Source organism: Somniosus microcephalus, chromosome 5 (genome assembly GCF_052327205.1).
Source record: "Somniosus microcephalus isolate GS21.2 chromosome 5, FLI_Smic_1.0, whole genome shotgun sequence".
NCBI lineage: Eukaryota > Metazoa > Chordata > Chondrichthyes > Squaliformes > Somniosidae > Somniosus > Somniosus microcephalus.
Window position 1 is genome coordinate 10,345,056 of NC_140991.1, and position 18,422 is coordinate 10,363,477.

Below are 18,422 nucleotides of genomic sequence, written 5' to 3' on the forward strand. Positions count from 1 at the left end.
ACTTCCACCTCCGTAACATCACCCATCTTCCCCCTGCCTCAGCTCATCCGCTGCTGAAACCCTCATCCATGCCTTTGTTACCTCGACTTGACTATTGCAACGCACTCCTGGCTGACCCCCCCACATTCTACCCTGTGTAAACCTGAGGTCATCCAAAACTCGGCTGCCCGTGTCCTAACTCGCATCAAGTCCCGTTCACCCATCACCCCCTGTGCTCGCTGATCTACACTGGCTCCCGGTTAAGCAGCGCCTCGATTTCAAAATTCTCATCCTTGTTTTCAAATTACTCCATGGCCTCGCCCCTCCCTATCTCTGTAATCTCCTTCTGCCCCACAACCCCCCCGAGATATCTGCGCTCCTCTAATTCTGCCCTCTTGAGCATCCCTGATTATAATCGCTCAACCATTGGTGGCCGTGCCTTCTGTTGCCTGGGCCCTAAGCTCTGGAATTCCCTGCCTAAACCTCTCCGCCTCGCTACCTCTCTCTCCTCATTTAAGACGCTCCTTAAAACCTACCTTTTCGACCAAGCTTTTGGTCACCTGCCCTAGTTTCTCCTTATGTGGCTCGGTGTCAAATATTTTGTCTTAAAATACTCCTGTGTAGCGCCTTGGGACGTTTTACTACGTTAAAGGCGCTATATAAATACACGTTGTTGTTGTTGCCTACTTGCGTTACCCGGTGGAAATGTCAATGGGGCCGTCCAGGGGGATTCTCTTTGAGAAGATTCCCTTCTGATGCCGTGCACAGCCAAGCTTTGCTTTTGTTTGTCCTCGGGATGTGGGCGACGCTGGCAAGGCCGCATTTATTGCCCATCCCTAGTTGCTCTCGGCATTAAGAACGGATCCCGCAGTGTGGGACTGGAGTCCGATGTAGGCCGGACCGGGTAGGGAGACGGCAGGCTCCCTTCCCTGAAGGACATTAGTGAACCAGTTGGGTTTTTATAACTTTCATGGTTATTTTCTGGTGCCAGCTCATAAATGATTGCATTTAATGAATTCAATTTCACAACTTGCCAATGGTGGGATTTGAATTTGTGAACTCTGGTTATCAGTCCAGTACCGAAACCACTACAGGCTGTACCCTATTAGTTTTGGCACATCACAGCCCACAGAATGGTGGAGGGACTTCCCGGGACTTCCATTGCAGGAAAGGAAGCTCGCCTCCTATCGGTTATCTCCAGCAACTTTAATGTAGGTTTTGCGTAGGCTGGGAATTTGAACCTAGCTGATTAAAAGTGAGAGAGTGTGTCTAAACTAATGGCCGGGAAAGAACTTTGGCCTTCAGTCCCACCAATGCTTGTCTTAATTTGAGGCTTGAACTGTGTTTTTATTTTTTAAACTCTCTTCCACCCTGCAGGTGTCGAAACTCGTCCACGCCATAAAAATGGGCTGGATCAAACCACGTAAGCCCCGAGCTGACACGCCACTGTACTACAACCTGTGGGCACAGGAAGATCCCAACGCAATCCTGGGTCGGCATAAAATGCATGTCCCTGCACCAAAGCTGAAGCTCCCAGGGCATGAGGAGTCTTATAACCCTCCGCCTGAGTATTTATTGACGGAGGAGGAGGTGAGGAGCTTGTAGGGCCTCTACTGGATGGGGAACCCAATTTGTGCGCCGCTCTCAGCTCATTAATGATGGCTGACTTCTCCACAGCCATGACCCTCTGCGTCTTCTAGTGCTTACACAAGGGCCGGTTGGAGGTATCCTGTTGACTCTTCAGCATCACAAGTATCTACAGAAATCTCTCCACAGCAAACCCCGCCGACCCTAAAGCAGGCCCCCTTCCAGTGCAGGTACACACTGACATTACACATCTCAATCCTCAGCCATGAAGCACAAGGCCTTCCAGTACCTGCAGTGCCTGCGGACGATGAGTTGGCAGTAGGGGGATGATGGTTTGCATGCACAGTGCTTCCCTTCACCCCCGATCCCAGGGAGCACACAAGCTCTTGCTACTCACCCCAACCTGGCTGGTCTCATACACTTCCAATCGGCTGTCTCGAGCAGCCTTAATGGAGGTTTGTGTGTAGACCGAGGATGTGTCATAGAAACAAAGAAGATAAGAGCAGGAGTAGGCCATTCGGCCCCTCGAGCCTGCTCCGCCATTTACATAGAAACAAAGAAGATAGGAGCAGGAGTAGGCCATTCGGCCCCTCGAGCCTGTTCCGCCATTTACATAGAAACATAGAAGATAGGAGCAGGAGTAGGCCATTCGGCCCCTCGAGCCTGTTCTGCCATTTACATAGAAACAAAGAAGATAGGAACAGGAGTAGGCCATTCGGCCCCTCGAGCCTGTTCCGCCATTTACATAGAAACATAGAAGATAGGAGCAGGAGTAGGCCATTCGGCCCCTGTTATTCTTTTGAAATACTGAGGAATGGGGGAATATTCAACTCCTTGCTGGGGTTATTTGTGGAATATTTTCCTCCTTCAGTTGTGTCCTACAGTCAGTTCTTTATTCAGTGTCTACAATCCTGAGATTTGGCCATTGTGAAGATTATTTAGTGGTGGATTTTTATTAAATGAGCGACTGGGAAGGCACGTCTGGCCCTTCCCCGCTTGGGCCTGGCTTCAGGTGAGGAACTACGCTCTGTTCGATTCTACGATCAGATCTAGTCACCGAGGCCCAAGGGAAGCATCTGAGCCCTCCAAGTGCTGCAAAGAAGGGCCTTGAGGTTGGCCCCTAGTGTCGGGATTATGAGGCAAGGTTTAAAGAAAACAAACTAGAGCTCTTTACTCTTGAAAGGAGATAAATGAGAGGGGACCTTTAAAGCGCTGTCTGGGAAACGAAGTGGGATAGAAGAGGTGACTCCTGAGCACTTTCCAAGTTACACTATGACTGCTGGACAAGGGAAGGTCAGTAAATTCAGGACCAATGGCAACCAGCTCTGCACACACAGCCATCAGTACCTGGGTGGGTCTCTGGGTGGGGGGTGGAAGGTTCCCTTCCCTGAAGGATATTATTGGACCAGTTGGGTTTTTACAACAATCTGGCAGCTTTCATGGTTATTTTATCTGGTGCCGGCTCACAAATCACCAAATTTCACAACCTGCCATCGTGGGATTTGAACTCCGGGTTGCTAGTCTAGTACTTTCAACATTGCTGTGGTGGGGAGGTGGTCGTTTTTTTTGGGAAGGATGGGCTGAATGGCCTCTTTGATTCTTCTGACTGCTAGAACAGGGGTCTCCACGTCTTTTGTCATTGTGGACTTCATAGGTGTGTGCCATGGAGCCGTGGGGGAGGAACCACCTGAAGTTTGAAGCCTTGGCCTGTTTGTTTCCATTTATCTCAAGCTACTGATGTTAACAGATCTTGTTTCGATTGAGGATGTATCCACCTGAAGCAAGAGCAGTAAGGAGAGCCCTTTCCAAACCTCCCCAGACCCACAAAATTTAAACAGGACAAAGCAGCAAATGAGAAATCGAAGCAGAAATTAAGTTTCCGGGGTTGTACTATGTGGTTTTGGGGTCATAGGCTAAATACCCCTGCTCTAGAAGATCCCCTATATGCCTCTCTCTGAGGGTGAGGAACCGAAGCTGATCAAGTCATTCCTTATAGCTTGTCCCTCCTAACACCATTACTGTCCTCTGCACCTCTGGGTATGATGAATGAAGTGATTAGGGATGAATTTGCCATGTCTTTTTTTGGATATTAAGGGAATCAAGGGATATGGGGATAGTGCGGGAATGTGGAGTTGAGGTAGAAGATCAGCCATGATCTTCTTTAATGGCGGAGCAGGCTCGAAGGGTCGAATGACCTACTCCTGCTCCTATTTCTTTTGTTCTTATGTCCATAATTGTACGTGTGCAGTGACCCAGAAACAGGAGTGCATGTCCTTCACCTCACTGGCTCCTTTCCTTATTCCACCTGGCCTAATGTAGCTCGCTTGATGTTTGTCGTTTGCAGAAACTGGCCTGGGAACAGCAGGAGCCTGAGGAACGGAAACTCAACTTCCTCCCGCGGAAGTATGCGTCTTTCCGTGCCGTGCCTGCATTTTCACGCTTCATCCACGAGCGCTTCGAACGGTGCCTCGATCTCTATCTCTGTCCACGACAAAGGAAGATGAGGGTAGGTTCAGTCTTGTTTTGTTCTGGGGCCCGCAGGGAGCAGGCAATAACATGAGCTCGCACTGCTCTGATGCATCTTGTGTTGAAGGTATAGTCCTTTCTCACCCCTCTCCAAAATATCCCAAAGCATTTCTTATGCAATGAGTTACTTTTGAAGTGTGGTTGTTACAGAGGCAAGCACAGCAGCCAATTTGCACAGCATGATCCCACAAACTGCAATTGGGTAAATGACCGGTTAATCCGTTTTTGGTGGTTGTTGAAGAATGTTGGCCAGGACGGGGAGAAGTCCCAGCACCTTTGAATAGTGGCCGTGGGATCTTTTACATCCACCTGAGAGGGCAGCCTCGGTTTAACTTCTCCTCCGAAATACGGCACCTCTGACAGTGCAGCATTCCCTCAGCACTGTCAGAACATCTGTTGCAGAATTTGTTTTGTACAAGGGTCATTAGTTTTTGTGTGTTGCTTGTCCAAGACTTGTTCTGCTGGGGCTTCTGCACACTGCCGCAGTGGTTCATTTACTTTGTTGCTTTCCCCTAGGTGAATGTGGACCCAGAAGACCTGATACCAAAGCTTCCAAAACCAAAGGATCTCCAGCCATTTCCAACCACTCAAGCACTGGTGAGCACCATCCCTTTGGGGAGCTCTTGCACTGAAACATTCTCTGTATAAAAGGTTTTTCTCAACGCCGATTGTGAGTGTGCGGCAGCTGTGTGAGGCAAGGGAGGAGATTGCAGGGGCTCTGACACACATTTTCAGAACCTCTCTGGCCACAGGGGATGTGCCAGAGGACTGGAGAACAGCTAACGTAGTACCATTATTCAAGAAGGGTAGTAGGGATAAACCAGGGAATTACAGGCCAGTGAGCCTAACATCAGTGGTAGGGAAATTATTGGAAAAAATTCTGAGGGACAGAATTAGTCTCCACTTGGAGAGGCAAGGATTAATCAGGGATAGTCAGCATGGCTTTGTCAAGGGAAGATCATGTCTGACTAATTTGATTTAATTTTTCGAAGGGGTGACTAGGTGTGTGGATGAGGGTAGTACAGTGGATGTGGTATACATGGATTTCAGTAAGGCTTTCGATAAAGTCCCGCATAGGAGACTGGTCAAGAAGGTAAGAGCCCATGGGATCCAGGGTGCCTTGGCGTGTTGGATCCTAAACTGGCTTAGTGGCAGAAGGCAGAGGGTGATGGTCAAAGGTTGTTTTTGTGACTGGAAGCCTGTGTCCAGTGGGGTACCGCAGGGATCGGTGCTGGGTCCCTTGCTGTTTGTGGTCTACATTAATGATTTGGATGTGAATGTAAAAGGTATGATCAGTAAGTTCGCAGATGACACGAAAATTGGTGGGGTGGTAAATAGCGAGGAGGGTAGCCTCAGTCTGCAGGACGATATAGATGGGTTGGTCAGATGGGCGGAACAGTGGCAAATGGAATTTAACCCTGAAAAGTGTGAGGTGATGCATTTTGGACGGACTAACAAGGCAAGGGAATACACAATGAATGGTAAGACCCTAGGAAAGACAGAGGATCAGAGGGACCTTGGTGTGCATGTACATAGATCCCTGAAGGCAGCAGAACAGCTGGATAAGGTGGTTAAGAAGGCATATGGGATACTTGCCTTCATTAGCCGAGGCATAGAATATAAGAGCAGGGAGGTTATGATGGAGCTGTACAAAACGCTAGTTAGGCCACAGCTGGAGTACTGTGTGCAGTTCTGGTCGCCACACTACAGGAGGGATGTGATTGCTTTGGAGAGGGTGCAGAGGAGATTCACCAGGATGTTACCTGGGTTGGAGCGCTTCAGCTATGAAGAAAGACTGGACAGGCTGGGGTTGTTTTCCTTGGAGCAGAGAAGGCTGAGGGGGGACCTGATTGAGGTGTACCAAATTATGAGGGGCATAGATAGGGTAGATAGAAAGGAACTTTTCCCCTTAGTAGAGGGGTCAATAACAAGGGGGCATAGATTCAAGGTAAGGGGCAGGAGGTTTAGAGGGGATTTGAGGAAGAACTTTTTCACCCAGAGGGTGGTTGGAATCTGGAACTCACTGCCTGAAAGGGTGGTAGAGGCAGGAACCCTCACAACATTCAAGAAGCATTTAGATGAGCACTTGAAACGCCATAGCATACAAGGCTACGGACCAAGTGCTGGAAAATGGGATTAGAATAGACTGGGCCTGATGGCCGGCGCGGACGCGATGGGCCGAAGGGCCTCTTTCTGTGCTGTATAACTCTATGACTCTGATAATGACCAGATCATCTGATTTAGTGATGTTGGTTGAGGGATAAATATTGGCCCAGGACACCAGGGAGCACAGACGGGGTCTTGGTTTAACGTCTCATCTGAAAGACGGCACAACCGACAGTGCAGCGCTCCATCAGCATTGCCCCTCCGACAGTGCAGCGCTCCCTCAGTACTGACCCTCCGACGGTGCGTCGCTCCCTCAGTACTGACCCTCCGACGGTGCGTCGCTCCCTCAGTACTGCCCTTCCGACAGTGCGGCACCCCCTCAGTACTGCCCCTCCGACAGTGCAGCACTCCCTCAGTACTGACCATCCGACAGTACAGCGCTCCCTCAGTACTGCCCCTCCGACAGTGCAGCGCCCCCTCAGTACTGCCCCTCCGACAGTGCAGCGTTCCCTCAGTACTGCCCCTCCGACAGTGCAGCGTTCCCTCAGTACCGCCCCTCCGACAGTGCAGCGCTCCCTCAGTACTGCCCCTCCGACAGTGCAGCGCTCCCTCAGTACTGCTCCTCGTATATTGCAGCGCTCCCTCAGTACTGCCCCTCCGACAGTGCAGTGCTCCCTCAGTACTGCCCCTCCGACAGTGCAGCACTCCCTCAGTACTGCCCCCTCCGACAATGCAGCCCTCCCTCAGTACTGCCGCTCTGACAGCGCAGCGCTCCCTCAGTACTGCCCCTCCGACAGTGCAGCGCTCCCTCAGTACTGCCCTTCCGACAGTGCAGCGCTCCCTCAGTACTGCTCCTCCGATATTGCAGCGCTCCCTCAGTACTGCCCTTCCGACAGTGCAGCGCTCCCTCAGTACTGCCCCTCCGATATTGCAGCGCTCCCTCAGTACTGCCCCTCCGACAGTGCAGCGTTTCCTCAGTACTGCCCCTCCGACAGTGCAGCGTTCCCTCAGTACTGCCCCTCCGACAGTGCAGCGCTCCCTCTGTACCGCCCCTCCGACAGTGCAGCGATCCCTCAGTACTGCCCTTCCGACAGTGCAGCGCTCCCTCAGTACAGCCCTTCCGACAGTGCAGCGCTCCCTCAGTACTGCCCCTCCGACAGTGCAGCGTTCCCTCAGTACTGCCCCTCCGACAGTGCGGCGCTCCCTCAGTACTGCCCCTCCGACAGTGCGGCGCTCCCTCAGTACTGCCCCTCCGACAATGCAGTGCTCCCTCAGTATTGCCCTTCCGATACTGCAGCGCTCCCTCAGTACTGCCGCTCTGACAGTGCAACGCTCCCTCAGTATTGCAACAGAGTCCAGTGTCCCATCCTGCTCTGCTGAATCCAGGGAGGATAAAACCTGAACAGCTAAGGGTTAATGTCTTTGTTTCCCCCTCGCCCAGTCTCTTGATCTTTTAAAGATGCTTCTCCTTTCTAAAAGTGGGATCTATTGAACAGATGGGTTGCCGTATGTCCCCCATCCTGCTTACCCAGGGGAGTAAAGAGACCGACAGTTTCACTGTTGACATTGGAACCTTGTCCGACTGACCTGTCCCTCTTTCTCCCTCTGTTTTTTACAGGTCTACACGGGGCACACTAACTTGGTGCGGTGCATCAGCGTCTCTCCCAGCGGGCAGTGGTTGGCATCAGGTAGCGGCACATTCCTCTCCCCTCCATGTTACATTTTTGATGGTCTCGAGTTGTTAGTGCTCTTAAAACAACAAGTGGGTGGGAAGTAAGCGTGCTAAAAGGGAAGCTGGAACATTTCTGTGGCTACTCCCGCTCTGAGCAGCAGCTTTGCAGCCGCTGAAATCATCCTGCGGGGCACTGAGGTAATCGAGTTATTTCACAGCTCCTCAATGTGTGTGTGTGTCTGTGTCTAGCTGGGGAAAGGACTCGGGAGTGCAACAGCAGGTCCCTTCCATACAGTCAGGAGATGCAAAAGAAAACAACGATTCACTCACTCTGCAATCATTTTATTTCCCATTAAGCCTTTCCTCTAAGCTTTGGCTTTTAAACTTGGGTATTTTTCATAACATTGCCCCCATTTTAGCCCCTCGCATCTCGGTGGGGGTGGGGTGCAGTTTGCTTCTGATCTACTCCCAGACATATGCCAACACCTGGTGTTGTGTGTCTCTGCCTGGCGTCGTGTCTCTCTCTGCCTGGCGTCGTGTCTCTCTCTGCCTGGCGTCGTGTCTCTCTCTGCCTGGCGTCGTGTCTCTCTCTTTGCCTGACGTCGTGTCTCTCTCTTTGCCTGGCGTCGTGTCTCTCTCTTTGCCTGGCGTCGTGTGTCTCTCGCTGCCTGGCGTCGTGTGTCTCTCGCTGCCTGGCGTCGTGTGTCTCTCGCTGCCTGGCGTCGTGTGTCTCTCGCTGCCTGGCGTTGTGTGTCTCTCGCTGCCTGGCGTCGTGTGTCTCTCGCTGCTTGGCGTCGTGTGTCTCTCGCTGCCTGGCGTCGTGTGTCTCTCGCTGCCTGGCGTCGTGTCTCTCTCGCTGCCTGGCGTCGTGTGTCGCTCGCTGCCTGGCGTCGTGTCTCTCTCTGCCTGGCGTCGTGTCTCTCTCTGCCTGGCGTCGTGTCTCTCTCTGCCTGGTGTCGTGTCTCTCTCTCTGCCTGGCGTCGTGTGTCTCTCTCTGCCTGGCGTCGTGTGTCTCTCGCTGCCTGGCGTCGTGTCTCTCTCTGCCTGGCGTCGTGTCCCTCGCTGCCTGGCGTCGTGTCTCTCTGCCTGGCGTCGTGTCTCTCTCTGCCTGGCGTCGTGTCTCTCTCTGCCTGGTGTCGTGTCTCTCTCTGCCTGGCGTCGTGTCTCTCTCTGCCTGGCGTCGTGTCTCTCTCTTTGCCTGACGTCGTGTCTCTCTCTTTGCCTGACGTCGTGTCTCTCTCTTTGCCTGGCGTCGTGTCTCTCTCTTTGCCTGGCGTCGTGTCTCTCTCGCTGCCTGGCGTCGTGTGTCTCTCGCTGCCTGGCGTCGTGTGTCTCTCGCTGCCTGGCGTGTGTCTCTCGCTGCTTGGCGTCGTGTGTCTCTCGCTGCCTGGCGTCGTGTGTCTCTCGCTGCCTGGCGTCGTGTGTCTCTCGCTGCCTGGCGTCGTGTGTCTCTCGCTGCCTGGCGTCGTGTGTCTCTCGCTGCCTGGCGTCGTGTGTCTCTCGCTGCCTGGCGTCGTGTGTCTCTCGCTGCCTGGCGTCGTGTGTCTCTCGCTGCCTGGCGCCGTGTGTCTCTCTGGTTGCCTGGTGTCGTGTCTCTCTCTCTACCTGGCGTCGTGTCTCTCTCTCTACCTGGCGTCGTGTGTCTCTCGCTGCCTGGCGCCGTGTGTCTCTCTGGTTGCCTGGTGTCGTGTCTCTCTCTCTGCCTGGCGTCGTGTCTCTCTCGCTGCCTGGCGTCGTGTCTCTCGCTGCCTGGCGTCGTGTGTTTCTCGCTGCCTGGCGTCGTGTGTCTCTCGCTGCCTGGCGTCGTGTGTCTCTCGCTGCCTGGCGTCGTGTGTCTCTCTGGCTGCCTGGTGTCGTGTCTCTCTCTCTACCTGGCGTCGTGTCTCTCTCGCTGCCTGGCGTCGTGTCTCTCTCGCTGCCTGGCGTCGTTTGTCTCTCGCTGCCTGGCGTCGTGTGTCTCTCGCTGCCTGGCGTCGTGTGTCTCTCGCTGCCTGGCGTCGTGTGTCTCTCGCTGCCTGGCGTCGTGTGTCTCTCGCTGCCTGGCGTCGTGTGTCTCTCGCTGCCTGGCGTCGTGTGTCTCTCGCTGCCTGGCGTCGTGTGTCTCTCGCTGCCTGGCGTCGTGTGTCTCTCGCTGCCTGGCGTCGTGTGTCTCTCGCTGCCTGGCGTCGTGTGTCTCTCGCTGCCTGGCGTCGTGTGTCTCTCGCTGCCTGGCGTCGTGTGTCTCTCGCTGCCTGGCGTCGTGTGTCTCTCGCTGCTTGGCGTCGTGTGTCTCTCGCTGCCTGGCGTCGTGTGTCTCTCGCTGCCTGGCGTCGTGTGTCTCTCGCTGCCTGGCGTCGTGTGTCTCTCGCTGCCTGGCGTCGTGTGTCTCTCGCTGCCTGGCGTCGTGTGTCTCTCGCTGCCTGGCGTCGTGTGTCTCTCGCTGCCTGGCGTCGTGTGTCTCTCGCTGCCTGGCGTCGTGTGTCTCTCGCTGCCTGGCGTCGTGTGTCTCTCGCTGCCTGGCGTCGTGTGTCTCTCTGGCTGCCTGGTGTCGTGTCTCTCTCTCTACCTGGCGTCGTGTCTCTCTCTCTACCTGGCGTCGTGTCTCTCTCGCTGCCTGGCGTCGTGTCTCTCGCTGCCTGGCGTCGTGTGTCTCTCGCTGCCTGGCGTCGTGTGTCTCTCGCTGCCTGGCGTCGTGTGTCTCTCGCTGCCTGGCGTCGTGTGTCTCTCGCTGCCTGGCGTCGTGTGTCTCTCGCTGCCTGGCGTCGTGTGTCTCTCGCTGCCTGGCGTCGTGTGTCTCTCGCTGCCTGGCGTCGTGTGTCTCTCGCTGCCTGGCGTCGTGTGTCTCTCTGGCTGCCTGGTGTCGTGTCTCTCTCTACCTGGCGTCGTGTCTCTCTCTCTGCCTGGCGTCGTGTCTCTCTCGCTGCCTGGCGTCGTGTCTCTCGCTGCCTGGCGTCGTGTGTCTCTCGCTGCCTGGCGTCGTGTGTCTCTCGCTGCCTGGCGTCGTGTGTCTCTCGCTGCCTGGCGTCGTGTGTCTCTCGCTGCCTGGCGTCGTGTGTCTCTCGCTGCCTGGCGTCGTGTGTCCCTCGCTGCCTGGCGTCGTGTGTCTCTCTGGCTGCCTGGCGTCGTGTCTCTCTGGCTGCCTGGCGTCGTGTCTCTCTCGCTGCCTGGCGTCGTGTGTCTCTCGCTGCCTGGCGTCGTGTGTCTCTCGCTGCCTGGCGTCGTGTGTCTCTCGCTGCCTGGCGTCGTGTGTCTCTCGCTGCCTGGCGTCGTGTGTCTCTCGCTGCCTGGCGTCGTGTGTCTCTCGCTGCTTGGCGTCGTGTGTCTCTCGCTGCCTGGCGTCGTGTGTCTCTCGCTGCCTGGCGTCGTGTGTCTCTCGCTGCCTGGCGTCGTGTGTCTCTCTGGTTGCCTGATGTCGTGTCTCTCTCTCTACCTGGCGTCGTGTCTCTCTCGCTGCCTGGCGTCGTGTGTCTCTCTCGCTGCCTGGCGTCGTGTCTCTCTGGCTGCCTGGCGTCGTGTCTCTCTGGCTGCCTGGCGTCGTGTCTCTCTGGCTGCCTGGCGTCGTGTCTCTCTGGCTGCCTGGCGTCGTGTCTCTCTCGCTGCCTGGCGTCGTGTGTCTCTCGCTGCCTGGCGTCGTGTCTCTCTCGCTGCCTGGCGTCGTGTCTCTCTCGCTGCCTGGCGTCGTGTCTCTCTCGCTGCCTGGCGTCGTGTGTCTCTCGCTGCTTGGCGTCGTGTGTCTCTCGCTGCCTGGCGTCGTGTGTCTCTCGCTGCCTGGCGTCGTGTGTCTCTCGCTGCCTGGCGTCGTGTGTCTCTCTGGCTGCCTGGTGTCGTGTGTCTCTCGCTGCCTGGCGTCGTGTGTCTCTCGCTGCCTGGCGTCGTGTGTCTCTCGCTGCCTGGCGTCGTGTGTCTCTCTCGCTGCCTGGCCTCGTGTCTCTCTCGCTGCCTGGCGTCGTGTCTCTCTCGCTGCCTGGCGTCGTGTCCCTCTCGCTGCCTGGCGTTGTGTGGCGTGCTGCCTATGGATAAGAACATAAGAAATAGGAACAGGACTAGGCCTTTTGGCCCCTCGAGCCTGCTCCGCCATTCAATGAGATCATGGCTGATCTTCTACCTCAACTCCACTTTCCTGCACTATCCCCATATCCCTTGATTCCCTTAATATCCAAAATCTATCGATCTTTGTCTTGAATATACTCAACGACTGAGCCTCCACAGCCCTCTGGGGTAGAGAATTCCTAAGATTCACCACCCTCTGAATGAAGAAATTTCTCCTCATCTCAGTCCTAAATGGCCGACCCCTTATTCTGAGACTGTGACCCCTGGTTCTAGACTCCCCAGCCAGGGGTAACATCCTCCCTGCATCTACCCTGTCAAGCCCTGTAAGAATCTTGTATGTTTCAATGAGATCATCTCTCATTCTTCTAAACTCTAGAGAATATAGGCCTAGTCTACTCAATCTCTCCTCAAAGGACAATCCCCCATCCCAGGAACCAGTCTGGTGAACCTTCGTTGCACTCCCTCTATGGCAAGTATATCCTTCCTTAGGTAAGGAGACCAAAACTGTACACAATACTCCAGGTGTGGTCTCACCAGGGCCCTATATAATTGCAGTAAGACGTCTTTACTCTTATACTCAAATCCTCTTGTAATAAAGGCCAACATACCATTTGCTTTCCTAATTGCTTGCTGTACCTGCAGGTTAACTTTCAGTGATTCGTGTACAAGGACACCCAGGTCCCTCTGAACACCAACATTTCCCAATCTCTCACCATTTTAAAAAAAATACTCTGCTTTTCTATTTTCCTACCAAAGTGGATAACCTCACATTTCTCCACATTATATTCCATTTGCTATGTTCTCGCCCACTCACTTAGCCTGTCTATATCCCCTTGAAGCCTCCTTGCATCCTCCTACATTCCCACCCAACTTTGTATCGTAGAGAGCTGTGGAGGCTGGGTCATTGAATATATTTAAGGTGGAGATAGACAGATTTTTGAATGATGTGGGAACCGAGGGTTATGGGGAGCGGGCAGGGAAGTGGAGTTGAGGCCAAGATCAGATCAGTCATGATCTTATTGAATGGCAGAGCAGGCTCGAGGGACCAAATGACCGACTCCTGCTCCTACGTCTTATGTTCTTATGTTCCCTACTAGTGATGTCCGGCTAACAGGTCTGTAATTCCCCGTTTCCTCTCCCCTTCCTTTCTTAAATAGTGGGGTTACATTTGCTACCTTCCAACCCGCAGGTACCGTTCTAGAATCTATGGAATTTTGGAAAATGACAACCAATGCATCCACTATCTCTATAACCACCTCTTTCAAATCCCTAGAATGTAGGCATCAGGTCCAGGGGATTTATTGGCTTTCAGTCCCATTAATTTCTCCAGTACTATTTTTTTTTTATTAATACTAATTTCTTTCAGTTCCTCATTCTCACTAGAGCCTTGGTTCTCCACTATTTCCGCAAAGTTTTTTGCGTCTTCTTCCGTGAAGACAGACACAAAGTATTTGTTTAATTTCTCTGCCATTTCCTTATTCCCCATTATAATTTCTCCTGTCTCAGCCTGTAAGGGACCCACATTTTCTTTTGCTAATCCTTCCTATTTACATACCTATAGAAGCTTTTACAGTCTGTTTTTATGTCTCTCGCTAGTTTACTCTCATATTCTACTTTCCCTTTCTTTATCAATTTTTTGGTCCTCCTTTGCTGAATTCTAAAATTCTCCCAATCCTCAGGCTTACTACTCTTTTGGGCAACATTATAAGCCTCTTCCTTTGATCTAATACTATCTGTAACTTCTCTTGTTAGCCACGGTTAGACCACTTTTCCAGTGGGGTTTTTGTGCCTCAACCTGCAGTGGGAGGGTGAGGGCAGTGAGAGGAGGGAGACTAGCATCAGGGTCACGCCTAAACAGCACACTGCAAGCACAGACAGTGTGATGTGAGCCTAGAATTCAGTCTGTCTGGCTCGGATCACTTTATACTCATCTTGCTTTCAACTCAGAGGTGAAATTCCTCTCCGTGAAATTAAAGTTAATATAATTAACGGCTTGATGAAATTGCAAGTTCCGTGTTCCTGCAGTTTCAGTAGCGAGCTATGAATTATGGAGAAAAGCAGACGCCACTCCCGTTCTCAATATAGCATCATCGAAATTTACAGCATGGAAGGAGGCCATTCGGCCCATTGTGTCTGTGCCGGTCCACAAAGATCTATCCAGCCTAATCCCACTTTCCAGCTCTTGGTCCGTAGCCCTGTAGGTTACGGCACTTCAAGTACTTTTTAAATGTGATGAGGGTTTCTGCCTCTACCACCCTTTCAGGCAGTGAGTTCCAGACCCCCACCACCCTCTGGGTGAAAAAAGTTCTCCTCAACTCCCCTCTAATCCTCTGACCAATTACTTGAAATCTCTGCCCCTGGTTATTGACCTCTCTGCTAAGAGAGTGGATAGGAAGGACCTATTTCCATCTAGGCCCCTCATAATTTTATACACCTCAATGAAGTCTCCCCTCGGCCTCCTCTGTTCCAGAGTTAACAACCCCAGTCTTTCCTCATAGCTAAAATCCTCCAGCCCTGGCAACATCCCTGTAAAATATGTAAACAACATTTATATATGTATTTAGTTTATTAGACGAATGTGATCTTTAAACTAATGGTGAGGAATTCTGCTGCACAGTTCTGTGTTGGGTGCTCATGGTGTGACTTTATACAGCACCTTATCATGGGTCACCCCAAAGCACTTCATCTAAAATGAATTACTTTGCTGCAGTGACTGTTATGTAGACACGCGTGAAAGAAAGGACTTGCATTTCTATAACGCCTTTCATGATCTCGGGAAGTCCCAAAGCGCTTTACAGCCAATTAACTACTTTTGAAATGAAGTCACTGTTGTAATGAGTGAAATATGGCAACTAATTTGGGCACAGCAAACTCCCACAGATGATCAGATAATCCTGTTTTAGTGATGTTGGCTGAGAGATAAATATTAGCCAGGACACCAGGAGAGCTCCCCTGCTTTTCTTCGAAATAGTGCCTTGGGATCTTTCACGTCCTCCTGAGGGGGCGGACGGGGCCTCGGTTTAACGTCTCGTCCGAAAGGCGGTACCTCAGACAGTGCAGCACTCCCTCAGCACTGCACTGGAGTGTCGGCCAAGATTTTTGTGATCAAGTCTCTGGAGTGGGCCTTGAACCCACAACCTTCTGACTGAGGCGAGAGCGCTACCCACTGAACCACGGCTAAAATGGCAGCAAAGACCCACAAATGGCAATAAACTGAATAACTAGTTAATCCATTTGGTCGAGGGAGAAATGTTGGCCAAGGCACGAGGAGCACTTCAGGCTCTTTGGGCAGCACGGTGGCATAGTGGTTAGCACTGTTGCCTCACAGCGCCAGAGACCTGGGTTCGAATCCGGCCTCGGGCGACTGTCTGTGTGGAGTTTGCACATTCTCCCCGTGTTTGCGTGGGTTTCCTCCGGGTGCTCCGGTTTCCTCCCACAGTCCAAAGATGTGCGAGTTAGGTTGATTGGCTATGATAAATTGACCCTTAGTGTTAGGGGGATTAAATACGTGGGGTTACGGGGATAGGGTGGGATATGTGTTGGTGTAGGGGTTACGGGGATCGGGTGGGATATGTGTCGGTGCAGGCTCGATGGGCCGAAATGGCCTCTATATGCACTGTGGGGTTTCTGTGATTCTGTGAACTTTAATGTTGGACAGCCAAATGGAGCCTCAGTTTAGCCTCTTGTCTCATTGGACAAGTTACAGCATTGTGCAGTGCCGGGTGTGGTCACTTGCAATGCTGGTAGCTTTTCCATCCTGATTCGCCAGTCTAACGATTGTCTGACCCTCTCCCACAGGTTCGGATGATTGCACGGTTCGGTTTTGGGAGGTGTCCACAGCCCGTTGCATGAAGACCATCGAGGTGGAAAGCGCAGTGAAGAGCATTCATTGGAACCCTAACCCTGTTCACTGTCTCGTAGCGTTGACTATGTAAGTACCTCGCCACTTGGGTCTTAGTCACACTATTTGATTTACAACAAGTTATAGCACAAATATTACTGCGGTGTTCAGGGTGGCAGGGGTTAAAGATGTGGGGAATAAAATTGCCATGTTGCTGATCCAGCGGTAATGGCCTGAGAATTAAGTTAATGCACATTGATGAGGCAATTTTACTCTGCATCTAACCTGCCCTGGGAGTGTTTGATGGGACAGTGTTGAGTGAGCTGTACTCTGTATCTAACCCGTGCTGTACCTGCCCTGGGAGTGTTTGATGGGACAGTGTAGAGGGAACTTTACTCCGTATCTAACCCGTGCTGTACCTGCTCTGGGAGTGTTTGATGGGACAGTGTAGAGGGAGCTTTACTCCGTATCTAACCCGTGCTGTACCTGCCCTGGGAGTGTTTGATGGGACAGTGTAGAGGGAGGTTTACTCTGTATCTAACCTGTGCTGTACCTGTCCTGGGAGTGTTTGATGGGACAGTGTAGAGGGAGCTTTACTCCGTATCTAACCCGTGCTGTACCTGCTCTGGGAGTGTTTGATGGGACAGTGTAGAGGGAGCTTTACTCTGTATCTAACCCATGCTGTACCTGCCCTGGGAGAGTTTGATGGGACAGTGTAGAGGGAGCTTTACTCTGTATCTAACCCATGCTGTACCTGCCCTGGGAGAGTTTGATGGGACAGTGTAGAGGGAGTTTTACTCTGTATCTAACCCGTGCTGTACCTGCCCTGGGAGTGTTTGATGGGACAGTGTAGAAGGCGCGTTACTCTAGTTGTTTACTCTGGGGTAGATGAACAAAGGGATCTAGGAATGCAGCTGACCAAATCATTAAAAGCAGCATCGCAGGTCAGCAAAGCAAATAAAAATGTTAACAAAGCACTGGGATTTATTTCTAGGGGTATGGAATTCAAAAGTAGTGAGGTTATGTGAAACCTTGCTAGGACCCTGGTCATGTCACAGTTGGAGTACTGTGCACAGTCTGGTCTCCATACTATAAAAAGGACATGGAAGCACTGGAGAATGGGCAAAAAAAGATTGCCAGGCATGGTACCAAAACTGAGTGATTACAGCTATCGGGGAAGATTGAACAGGTTTGGGGCTTTTTTCTTCAGAAAAGAGACTTGGGTGACCAGTCTGAGGTCTTTAAAATTGTGAATGGGTTGGGCGGGGTAGATGTGGAGAGAATGTTTCCACTTGTGGGAGAATCCAAAACTAGGGGCCATCAATACAAGATAGTCACTAACAAATCCAACAGGGAAATACTAAGAAATGTCTTTACTGAGAGAGTGGTTAGAATGTGAAACTCGCTACCACAGGAAGTGGTTGAGGCAAATAGCTTAGAAGCTTTCAAAAGGAAACTAGACGAGTACATGAGAGAAAAGGGAATAGGAGTATAAAGACCAGCACGGACTAGTTGGACCGAATGGTCTGTTTCTGTGCTGTATATTCTATGTAGTGTTGAGGGAGCTTTACTCTGTATCTAAACGGTGCTGTACTGCTGTATCTCGCTTGTCGAGTGGGAAACTGGGTCAATAATCCAGGCTGTTTCTTGATACGATCCTGCAGAGTGCACTGCATGACTGAGTGCTGGTTTATTTTTGTGTTTTGCAGCGATCAGTCTGTTCTCATTGTTAACCCCTGCCTGGGTGATAAGTTACTGTATAACGCCACAGACCAGCTAATCGCATCCTTTGAGACGCCAGAGGAGGAGCCTGTCCAACCCGTGGAATGGACTGCTGCTGAGGGAGAGGCGTTTGAGAAAGGAGTCCGGCTCATCATCAAACACAACAAGGTCTCCAGTTACCTTTGACATCCTCAACCTCTCACATCCTGAGCTGTTCTCGTTTTACCACTTGCACTGATATAGCTCCTTGCCTCCAATTCTTTTCCAACCTTGGTTACTGCCCCAAGACCTTCTGTTTACATAAGATATTGTCATATATCCCCATTGCCCTTATGTGGGGGTATTATAAGATATTGTCACACCCCACATAAGGGCAATGGGGATATATTATAGGATATTGTCGTACATCCATTGCCTCTAATATAAGTTTGTGGATTAGGAAACATTGAAACGTCTGGGTAATACTCTTTATTGAATCAAGCGAATGAGATAATAAAACGCAACCCCTTACAGGCAGTGTATAAGAGATAAAGATACCGATTATGCTCACGTACCAGGGACTCCTTCAGGAAGTCGCAAGCGTGTCGTCTTGACTGCTTACGCTCGCCTCAGCAAGACTAGATCCGAAAGTCCCCAAGGAGCTTGTATCTTTTTATATGTTTAATGACGTGCTCCTAACGTGATGCCATTATGTCAACGCATTCTAACTCCGTCTGGTTAATCTTCGTTCAACGCGTCTGCCCTATAACATCTGCTCACTCACTAATGAGAAACACTAGGTATCAGTTATTGCCTTCCTCTAATCTCTTCCCAGTACATTCATAACCTGCCCATCCATACTGCGTCACCAACCTGCAGTCACTTTCACTGATTTACTGTATTTCTTATCTCTTCTCATGGATGGTTAATGAGGTAATGTCCCCACCGTTCTGGACCTGACCCTGAATAGCCATTGCAGAA

General features: G+C 51.8%; 1 protein-coding gene across 2 annotated transcripts in view; it reads left to right on the top strand.

Moving 5' to 3' along the window:
- Window positions 1-18,422, top strand: part of bop1 (BOP1 ribosomal biogenesis factor) — a 209,098-nt gene that overhangs the window by 179,757 nt on the left and 10,919 nt on the right. For both annotated transcript variants that reach the window (XM_085987300.1, XM_085987302.1), the window contains 6 exons: window positions 1,357-1,569; window positions 3,911-4,072; window positions 4,609-4,689; window positions 7,817-7,886; window positions 15,698-15,830; window positions 17,450-17,630. In XM_085987300.1, coding sequence (XP_085843426.1) covers window positions 1,357-1,569; window positions 3,911-4,072; window positions 4,609-4,689; window positions 7,817-7,886; window positions 15,698-15,830; window positions 17,450-17,630 — 840 coding nt within the window. The remainder of the gene's footprint in view (window positions 1-1,356; window positions 1,570-3,910; window positions 4,073-4,608; window positions 4,690-7,816; window positions 7,887-15,697; window positions 15,831-17,449; window positions 17,631-18,422) is intronic.